This window comes from Dromaius novaehollandiae, chromosome 9, assembly GCF_036370855.1.
Source record: "Dromaius novaehollandiae isolate bDroNov1 chromosome 9, bDroNov1.hap1, whole genome shotgun sequence".
Classification (NCBI taxonomy): domain Eukaryota; kingdom Metazoa; phylum Chordata; class Aves; order Casuariiformes; family Dromaiidae; genus Dromaius; species Dromaius novaehollandiae.
The window spans coordinates 12,303,433-12,314,739 of NC_088106.1; the positions used below are offsets into that span (position 1 = coordinate 12,303,433).

General features: G+C 44.1%; 1 protein-coding gene across 1 annotated transcript; it reads left to right on the forward strand.

Moving 5' to 3' along the window:
• Window positions 1-667: 667 nt before the first annotated feature.
• LOC112980159 (cytochrome P450 2C23-like) lies at window positions 668-11,183 on the forward strand. The gene is made up of 9 exons (XM_026094829.2): window positions 668-865; window positions 4,717-4,882; window positions 5,787-5,936; window positions 6,429-6,589; window positions 7,382-7,567; window positions 7,964-8,105; window positions 8,297-8,484; window positions 9,302-9,443; window positions 10,866-11,183. Exons 1-9 carry the CDS (start codon window positions 686-688, stop codon window positions 11,042-11,044), a joined length of 1,494 nt encoding a protein of 497 aa, XP_025950614.1. The 5' UTR covers window positions 668-685; the 3' UTR covers window positions 11,045-11,183.
• The last annotated feature ends 124 nt before the right edge of the window (window positions 11,184-11,307 follow it).

Below are 11,307 nucleotides of genomic sequence, written 5' to 3' on the forward strand. Positions count from 1 at the left end.
GAGGATTCAGATGAAGATTCATGCTACATACAGCTAAGGCAATCAAACAGTGAGAGTCTGCCAAAAGCAGTTATCCTGACCTGCTTTGTCCTTGCTGTGTTTTCCCTCTGCTTCTGGTGCATTAGCAAGACAGTGGCCAGGAGGTGAGTGGGTTCAGATTGCTGAGCTAGCAGAAAGCTATTCCTGCAAATAAAAATGAAAGGCTATCCATCAGATCAGTTAGATGAATCTACTCATTCTTTTTCTGTGACCAGTAGATCCAACCCCAGTGAAAGGGAAAATGATGGGGCAGAACTATTCACTTTCAAGGCATCTTGCTTTATGATTATAGACTGGATAGAACATGAAATTGCATGAAGCAGCTTGCCCAGAATTACACAGGAGGTCTGTAGCCCTCAGTCTGATGCTGATGTCCAGACCAGGGCACTAGCCTTGTCCTCACTGTGATACTGAAAAGTGGTTCACCTCAGTTCTCCTGATCTGCTCTTCCTGCTGTGTACAGTGCAAGGGACACACTTCATTACGGCCCGGCTGCATGTGCTCTGGATTGGACATCATGGTTAATTTGCTTGTGCTGTCCTCGTGCTCCAATAGGACTGGTGCCTGAGGAGGTGTGGATCAGGGGGCAATGACTCTCAGGCTGTCAGGTCACAGCAGAAAGCCCTGGGAGTGAAGTGGGAGAGCAATGTTCTCTGGAAGTCAAATTTTTATGGGTATCTTTGTCTTTCTCTTTGTCTGGATTTCTCTGATATTCCTGAACATCCAGAGGGCCCGAAGGAAACTGCCTCCAGGACCAACACCTCTCCCCTTCATTGGCAATCTGGGAACACTGGACTTCCAAATTCATCACGAAACGCTCTTGAAGGTATTGTTACTTTTTATAGTTTTATGATTAGTCCAAGGGCAGACACAGCAAGACTCCTATCATATCCTGGGCTGGTAAGTAAAAGCATCTTTCTGCTTCTTCCTGGCTTCAGTCTGAACTGTGAGCTTTCTAGTCAGAACTTCAAGACATGTGTTTCCCTGTAGGACCTTAAAGAGGATTGGCAGTGAGTGGAGATGGACTGTAGCAACAGTTGCAAATAGCACCAATCACTGAACACTCATACAAGCAAAAGTAACCTCTGTGGGAAGCCTGTCACCAGAGTGCATGCTACAAGGAGGGAGGAAAAGAAACAGGAGGAATAAGCAAAACTCATCAGAGAGAGGCAGAAAGCAAAGCTTATTAGTTTGAGGGACTAACTCCCTCACTGGCTGAATGGCAGAGCTTAAAGGGTTGTGATCAGTGGCACAAAGTCTGGTTGGAGGCCAGCAACCAGTGGTGTAGCCCAGGGATCAATACTGCATCCATTCCTGTTCAGCTTATTCATCAATGACCTGGATGATGGGAAAGAGTGCACCCTTAGCAAGTCTGCTGATGATACAAAACTGAGAGGACTGGCTGATACACCAGAGGGCTGTGCTATCATTCAGAGGGACCTTGACAGGCTGGAGAGATGGGCAGAGAGGAATCTGATGAAGTTCAATAGAGGGAAGTGCAGAGTTCTGCACCTAGGGAGGAATAACTCCATGCACCAGTACAGGCTGCTGGAAAGCAGCTCTGCAGAGAAGGACCTGAGAGTCCTGGTGGACAAGCTGACCATGAGCCAGCAATGTGCCCTTGTGGCCAGAAGGCCAATGGTATCCTGGGCTGCATCAGGAAGGGCACTGCTGCAGGTCGAGGGAGGTGATCCTCCTCCTCTACTCAGCCCTGGTGAGGCCACACCTGGAGTGCTGTGTCCAGTTCTGGACTCCCCAGTATGACAGAGACATGGAGCTCCTAGAGTGAGTCCAGCAGAGGGCTACTAAGATGATGAAGGGAGTGGAGCATCTCTCATATGAGGAAAGGCTGAGAGAGCTGGGACTGTTCATCCTGGAGAAGAGAAGACCGAGAGGGGATCTTATCAATGTGTTTAAATATCTGAAGGGAGGGTGTAAAGAGGATGGGGCCAGACTCTTCTCACTGGTGCTCAGTGATAGGACAAAAGGACATGGGCCCAAATTGAAACACAGGAAGTTCCATCTGAAAACAAGGAAAAACTTCTTTATGTGAGGGTGACTGAGCACTGGCACAGGTTGCCCAGAGAGGTTGTGGAGACTCCTTCCTTGGAGATATTCAAAAGCCGTCTGGACAGCGTCCTGGGCAACCTGCTCTAGGTGACCCTGCTTGGGAAGGGGATTGGACTAGATGGTCTTTAAAGGGCCCTTATAACCTCCTCAACCATCCTGCGATTCTGTGAAATCCTGCAGCCCTTATTTTAGCAATGTTGCCTTTGACTGGTTATGTTTTGGCACAACAAGGCCCTGGAAGGCTTCCTTAGGCAGAGGCCTGTCCTGGCCAATACACAAACAGCCAAGTGGGTGAGTTTACAGTACAGCGAGTTATTACTGCTCCAGGCCAGTCCTTGCTGTTGGGGATAAGAATGAATTAAAATGCTTTTAGGAGAAAGGACAAAGAAAAGCTTTGTTACCTGTGGTGCTAGATTTCGAAGGTTGGGCTGAGACAACAGTTTCTCATCCTCAGAAGTCTGCTTGTTTTGGGAGGGTGTTGCAAGCATTGGTAATCATCAGATATTCACTGCAAAACAACCAAGCAGATAGATTAAAGTCCTAAGCCATTTGGCCACATGAGCAAGCAGCTGCACAGAACTATAGCTAGATGACTTTTTATATACTATTTGGTACAGTAGTGTAACAACATGGTGCTATTCTGGCTTTTTTTTTTTTTTCTTGGACAGTGCAAAGGCATGGAAGGAATGCATTAGCAATGGTGCTGATGTTCCTTCTTGTGGTCCATGCATTGCATCTACCAGACAAGACCCTTTGCTTTCCCCATGTGCTGTTGGAGAATGAGCCAGGAAGGATTCATGCTAAGAATTCACACCATGTCCCTGTCTCTGGCTCTCCTGGGAAACTCTCTTTGCAGCAATGTTGGTGGAAAGGGAAACCAGAAAGTCTGGGAGGTGTGTGAGACAAGATGCATCATCAAGGCTCCCTATTTTCTTGTGTGTAGATGAGAAAACGTGGGCTCTGAAGTTCCCTTGGGTATTGGATGGAATCCAATTCAGGGATTTGTGCAGCTGTTTTTTCTTCCCTCTCCATGTTACTTGGGCTATTAATCATGGCAAAAGACTTGACTTCTGACTGCTGTGGAAACAGTTCTTAAAATTACTCTCCTCACCTGGTCTTTTTGACTTACTGTCCCCTAGAGAAATCATCCATTGCTTACAGTGAGTGGCAGCAACAAGGCACCTGATCATATTTGCATGCATTTGCAACACGGCCAGCATATTTCAGAATTCCTGGCTGCATCTTATTTCCTCCAATATTGATAGAGGAGAGGCCTGCACCCATCTCCAGAGAGATGCAGTCCTGCTTATAGATATTTCTGAACTACGTACGTTGAGTTCAACAACATGACTAGTGGATTCCTAAGAGCAAACTGTAGAAGTCAGGATATGTATGGAAATTGTGCTTAGTCAAACTGTTAACAGCCTTACAGATGACCTGTTTTACCAGTTCCCTGAAAATCGCTGGGGCACAGATATGCCTCTTCAACCTTCGAGTGTCCATCATACATTACTGAAGTGCTGCAACCACTCAGAATAAGGTTGTGCAATATGTATATGTACACACACACACACACACACACATTTATATATAGTTGTGTGTGTGTGTGTGTGTGTGTGTGTGTGTGTGTGTGTATTTAATATATACATATATAATACCAAAAGTATTCAGAATCCTTACCTCTGGTGTCCTCCTATCCCATATAGTCACAGGCTAGCTAGTGTTGTTACTATTTGAACTCCTAATTCCTTGAGCAAGTTAGGACCACCTTGTATTCCTTCCCTGTGTGCAGTTAGGTCGTTCTCAAATATCCAAGGTCAAAGAATTCAAAACTGGTCTCTGATTTCTGAGACTTGATTTGCAGAGCTACTGAGAACCCAAACTCCAGCTGCAATCAGTAGGCTCTGTAGGAGCTCAGCACTTCCCATGCATCTCATGATACCCACCATATCTCAGATGAGGTACCCCAAATCAGTGGCTACACTTGAAAAGTTTGGCTCAACTGCCTCACTGTGCTGCACTGCAAGCACAACGCTCAGTGCAACAGTGAGCAAACATTACCATCTAATGGCTGAGCATGTTTACTACAACTATAATTTCTATTTTAACAACGAAGGCTTTTCCTTGTGTAATTACTGATACACTGAAACAACAACATGTTTAGAAAAAAAATCATGGAAAGATAATAAAAGCAGTATCTATGATTTTGCAGTATCCTTCCATCACCTCTGGTGGGGCGACATAAATGGGAAAAATCTGGTTGAAGTGTTTCTCAGTAACATGACGTGTCTGTTGGCTATATAAACTGCAAATACACAAATAATCAAAGTCATAAATAATAATGCAATGTAGTAATAACAGTGAAAGCCCTTTAAGATTTTAATAGTGAAACATGATTCCATCCTTTTTTATTTCTTGACAGCAGGACAAAATTTCTTCCTTCCCTTTCCTGGGCAATGTTGCAGACAAGCTGCAAACCAGCCCTTGCATAAGAGGAATGGTCTTTGAGCTGTGGTCTAACGGTACCATGGGATGCAGAAGGGAAACACAGCCTCTTTGTAAATTCCTCACGTCTATATGTCATTGTGTGTCTCGTTGTCTCTCTAGGTGGCCAGGGAGTATGGAAATATATACACGCTGTGGCTGGGAAGAACACCGGTGATTGTGCTGAATGGATTCCAAGCGGTGAAGGATGCCTTGATTGGGCACGCTGAAGAATTTGCGGAGAGACCCATCACACCCTTCCTTAGGGATATTGTGGGAGGCCCCTATGGTACTTTCTGTTGTTGTGTACACTGAAGTATTTTTACCATAATAAGCTGTTCAGAGGACAAGGCTGGGTACAATGACTGCATCTACTCTTAATGTCTCTTTTCAAGACGTGCTGCTCTTGTTAGCAAGATGAATGCTGTAGACTCACTGTTCCACATCCTTCTCAAATGCTGGGCCCCAAATGTGCATTCAGTACACAAAATCAGTGGGTTTATACCAACAAGAAAACATTTATATATTGCGTAGCCTGGCCGATTCTTAGTAACTGAGCATGTTACCAAGCTATCTCAGGAAATCTTTGCAGTAAAACGCATTAAGTTGTAGGCATATCAACTAGTACGACTCAGTGTGTGTTGAGTACCACTCTAGGTAAAGAAGTAGAAAAGGAAACACAGATATGGGGTTTATTCCCCACAAAAAGGATCAAGTAGATGTGAAAAACAGCATAAACATCTTTGAGTTCTTATGCTGGGGATCCTTCCAAACTTAGGATGGCGTACGACTCAGTGTGTGTTGAGTACCACTCTAGGTAAAGAAGTAGAAAAGGAAACACAGATATGGGGTTTATTCCCCACAAAAAGGATCAAGTAGATGTGAAAAACAGCATAAACATCTTTGAGTTCTTATGCTGGGGATCCTTCCAAACTTAGGATGGCGTACGACTCAGTGTGTGTTGAGTACCACTCTAGGTAAAGAAGTAGAAAAGGAAACACAGATATGGGGTTTATTCCCCACAAAAAGGATCAAGTAGATGTGAAAAACAGCATAAACATCTTTGAGTTCTTATGCTGGGGATCCTTCCAAACTTAGGATGGCAAGTCTTGGAACCACTGTAATTTCATCAACCCTGCTTATGGGGAAGCCAGTCCCATACTTCTCCCTAGGCATTCTCCATTTCATTGCAGGCATCATCTTTTCCAATGGGCACACCTGGAAACAGCAGAGACGGTTCAGCCTGATGACTCTGCGGAACCTGGGTCTAGGCAAGAAAAGCCTGGAAGCCTGGATCCAGGAGGAAGCCAACTGTCTGATCAAGATCTTTGCCAGACAAAGAGGTGAAATATAGATCTGTATGCGGTCATGACATGGCAAAAACATCTCACTTTCAGTTGAGTGAGTACTGACTCACTGACTGGTGTGTGAAAGAGCTCATTCTCCTTGACTATTTTAAACCCTGGCTTTTCTACTGGAGGTTACCAGTTTCCCCGATATCTGTAAATGACACTTTAACAACTCATTTTGCACTTGGCTGGAACATCACATCTGACTCATTGCTTTCACTCTAACCCTTTACCGGGGAAAGTACTGGGGAAGTACTCCTAAATTGTCCTGGATATGCCCTTTTCTGCAGGATGGAATCCTTCCCTCATTCATTACAAAGGTGCCCAAAGAATGATCTCCCAGTTAGACTCTTGTATCTTGATTCCTGAAAGATCAGTTATTTGTGTAATCCCATGCAAATCAAGAGCAGGCTGCATGGGAGCTCAGCCTAACAATGGGCCATAGCCTGTACGGGAAGTTAATGATACAGTTTTCTCTGTTCATAGGCAGACCTATGGATCCCTCTCTCCCCATCCTCTCTTCCGTCAACAACGTGATTGCTGCTGTGCTTTTTGGACATTGCTTCTCTAGAGAGGCTGAAACATTCCAGAGGCTGCTCAAAGGCTCCCAGGCCATGGCAGAATTCCAAAGCACCTTCTGGCCTCAAGTAAGCAAAGGACTGACCTGTTCCCTCCAACTATATCAAAACCCTATGGCCTTCCTCAGTGAGCTTTAGCATGAAACAGTCATTCTTTGCCAATGCACAATGATAAATAAGAGCTCTTGACTAAATACTGAACTCTGCTAAAAAGAGCACTCACTTCTGTTCCCTTCTTTCTCAATAATGGTTCCTCCACAACCTTTCATGGCTATGTCTGTCCACAGACTCATTGAATCTCCTATACTAGTTCTCTTCGGATAGACTGATTTGACTTTATATTAAGATTATTCAGCATCAAGCCTGCCTCAGGGCCACACTCAGGTTTTTCCTCTTAGCTTTTTCCTTGAAGGTTTCTGTAATAGCCCACATTTCCTGTGTTAGCCTGGGATCATTCCAAACCATCCAGAAAAATACAGCAAGCTAACATCGTTGTGGCTTTGAGAACTACAGCAAAGTGCTGACTTAAGGTGTAAGAGGAAACAGGCAATTAGGGAAAAGCTTCACTTAGAAAGCATAAGAAAAGCTCTATGTAGAGGATTTAAACCCCCTAAATCTGAAAGATACTAGTGCAAATCAGGTAATCTGGAAAGTAACTGTATGCTAATGGTCATCCTTTACACACTTTGTGCCTCCAAAATAGACAATACAAAAAATAAGTGGTCATTTATTTCCTATCATTTAACAAATAATATACCTGGATCATAGACATGGTTAGCCGTGGTTCAGCTGTGAACATTAAGGCTTTAAAGAGTAGCTAAGATGTCATGGTGTTCCCTGTGCTTGTATTTCCATGTGCAGCTCTATTATACTTTCCCATCGCTGTTGAAGCACTTAAGCCCTGTGTTAACAAGATCGCTGGTGGCATTAAAACACTTGCAGGATCTACGTACAGTAATTAAAGATGAGATCAGGAACCACCAGAAGAACTGGGTGCCTGGAGAGCCAGAGGACTTCATTGATGCATACCTAGCTCAGATGTTAAAGGTAACAAATAGCTGTCTTTTGCACAGCTGCAGCATATTTAAAATACTTGTAGGTAAGAGATTTCCAGCTGTATGGCTACCTCCTCTTCTGAGAGATTATTTTGGGGGATATTTGTTTCTTTTAACTCAACCTCAAAAGCAAAATATTTTCTCAAAGTACTAAGGATGTTCCTTGGCAGTCACCACAGAAACAGTAATGTTGCTCCACCCTAGACTGGAAAAAAGTGCATAGCACACTGTTGTTCTCAGTAAGATTTTTTAAACAGATCTACATGGCTGCTAGCTCTCCAGCTTCATCAATTCAGCATGAATCCTCTGGGGCAAAAAGCTCTGTTGCTGGAAATTTGTTATGCTATTAAAACTGTTTTACATCACGTTCTCTGTCTCACATCTGAAGGCAAAGGATGACCCAGCCTCTACATTTAAAGAGACCAACATGGTGCAAGTGATCACAGACCTCTTCATAGCGGGTTCAGACACCACCACTATCACCTTATGCTGGGCTCTCCTCTACATGATGATGTACCCAGAAGTACAAGGTGAGAAATGCATGCACCTGCACTTACACCTGTGACTGTTCTTGCTCATTGCAGAGTAATAGGCAAAATACATTTGACTCCTCTGCCCAAATCCTGCAGCTTAAGGTGTCTTCCGCTCTTTGAGTCTCTGCGTAGAGCCTAAGTATCAACTGCCTTCCTGACTACTCATTACTAGCCTTTTTCTTCTGCAGAACGAGTCCAAGAAGAATTGGATGCTGTCATTGGTCCATCCCGTACAATTGAATATAAGGACCGAGTGATCCTGCCATACACAAACGCAGTTCTGCATGAGATTCTGCGTTATAGCAGCATAAGTGCCGTGGGGGTTATGCGCAAGTGCACCCAGGATACCATTCTACAAGGCTTCCCTATCACTAAGGTATGTTAATGCCACAACATTTCTTGGTGTGATCCTGAGACAAAAAAAGAAAGGCAACAGATTCCTCTTACCTTTTCTTAACACCATACGTTGTGTTTATATTTTGCCCCAGCCAAAGATGAGTTTGAACAACTTGTGAGAAACTCTTCATTGCGAATAGGATGCAGGACATTATCTACATCCTACAACAGAAATAAATTCCTACTCAGCTTCACTCTGCTTTTGAAAAAGATGTTCCTTTTAATGGTTTTTCTACACTGGATTTCAGGAGTTAGATCAGTAGAATTATATCAGTATAATGATCTTGTGCTTCTTTAAAACTGATGCAAGCCAAAGACAAGTAGAAAAAGCACAGAAATTCTTGAATTACAGTGTCCATAGACACAATTTATTGTATATGCAGAACACTTTAGATCCGTGGTCTGCTTTATATATGTGATCTTCCCAATGGATAAGACCTGTGTGGCTCTCAGAGAAGATGCTTTTGAAAAAAATCAAGCCAAAAAGTCAGACGTCTTGGGACAGTGCGAAGCCTTCAGTTCAGCCTTTTTTTCAAAATTTCTGATTATTGTAATCATAATTTTCTTGTTGTAAAATACCATGCTCTGGTACTCTAGAATCAATGTTAAAAATTACCTAATAATTTCTAAACAAGCTATTCTACAGGAGACAGCATAGCATGACCATCATCCCATAATAATTAGCTGGCACTTGCATTGGGCAATTTCAAGAGAGCAACTGGCACCTTGGCAGTTTATGTTATTAGTGCTTAACTTTGTGGAAAAGATTCTTATATGCTCATTTTCTCTTTCTATAGGGCACTTTAATTTTCCCCAACATGTTTTCTGTCCTGTATGACAAAGAGCAATGGGCGACTCCTCGAAAGTTTAACCCTGGTCATTTCCTGGACAAGGATGGAAACTTTGTGAACAGAGAAGCCTTTATGCCATTTGCTGCAGGTAAGAGCAATCCTCAGTATTGCTCACAGCTTTCCTATAGTGATTGTTTCACAGGCCAAACCTTCCGAACATCCGATCTCCTCCCGTGAGTATCTTTGCTCATTCCCATAATAAGGTCTATGCAACAAAAAACAGAGGTGCTGATTTCAGAGACCTGCAGCAGCTTCACTTTTTTGAGGAAAAGAAGCTACGACTGGCTGGTGTTTGAAACTCTCAACGAAATGAACTGCAGTTGTGAGAGTAAGTTAGATTGTGCTTTGGGAAAACAATGACCAATTAAGGATCCCTCAGAAAGCAGGAGATAGAAGCCTGTTTGCTAATTAATAACTGGCTCCTGGAAGGTACTGGAAGTCTTCTACCAATATTGACTCCAGTGGAGACTAAGAGGCCAGCAGATGAAGCTGCTGCATATCAGGTTTATATATAAACAGCATTTATATATGAACAATTTTTAGAATGCATTCTTTCAAAAATATATTTTTAAGCTGCTGGTCTTCTGAGCACAAAGATCCAATTTAGATATAATAGCAAGCACCTAGGAAGTTTTTAAGCTGTTCCTGCTGGTATTTATTTTAAAATATTTTTTGATGTATTCTAAGACTATGAAGGGAGCTCCAGTCATTAGGGTACTTAGCCTAGGACTTGGGAGACCCCCTTCCACTGTTCTGTCACACTTCTCTGATCTCACACACATTGCTGAGACACTCATTGCCTTAGCTTCCAGAGAGTAAAATGGGAATACCAGCATCACGTTGCTGTGCTTTGCAAGGATAGATACTCAGACATTACAGTAACAAAACATGTAGTGCCTTAAGTATGGCAAATACCCTTTTTTCACATTCCTGATCTACAGGTTAAGTAAAGATTTTCTCTGACTCTATCCATGTCACAAGTTGGTGCAGAAATAGAAATTACTTTGGTCAGAAATCCAATCATTAATTGTGCTAGATAACGGAAATTATTGGTCAGAGGTTTGCAAAATGCTATGAGAAGATTCTCCGCTTATGGGGTAACCTGGCAATGGATTCATGTAGTGAGGGGAAGCCAGACGGGGGATTATCTCACTGCCCTCTATGAACTGCCCATTAACCTCTAACACGCCAGGCGCTGCAGGATTTGACTGGTATAGCTTTTCTCTCGTCTTCCCATCTTGGACTCTATTCGTGTCTCAGGTGAGAAACAGTAGAGAAATACAGAGACAGTAGACCTAGGAAGGAGCTGTAGATCTCAACAGATCTGTTCACAGGGTGGCCCAAGATGCATGTCAACAGACCTAGAGCACTTCTCCACTTTCACACCACAGTAAGTGGTTGTGTGTAGGCACTTGAAACCTCTCGTGTTCTTCAGGGCTTCACAGCAGAGATGTGCTCTTGCCCACGCAGGGGTGAGACCCATGCGTGACACATTCTCCTCGCTCCACAGGCCACCGCGTGTGTTTGGGGGAAGGGCTGGCCAGGATGAACCTCTTCATCACCTTCAGCAGCCTGCTGCGGGCATTCACCTTCCGGCTGCCAGAGGGAGTGAAGGAAGCCGACGACCGGCCCATCACAGGGTTCGTTCTCCAGCCGCACCCGTACAAGACCTGCGCCATCCCTCGCTAGACGTGAGGGGGAAGAGGAAGGGATGGTTGCAGGCCGTCTGGCTGAGGAGCTAGCCAGGAATTTCAGGTGTTGAATGGTCACCCTTCATCTACCAGAGACAAATGAGCACTATGAATAAAAGGGGGAGGTCCCTGAGCCCCTCGGGCTGTGTCTCTCCGCACCGGGTGGCGTCGCCGAGGACAGGGCGTCGCGCCTCAGGGCGCCTTCCCGCCTTTGGGGGGGAACCCGACTCATGCCACACCCAACATGGCGGCCATACTCGC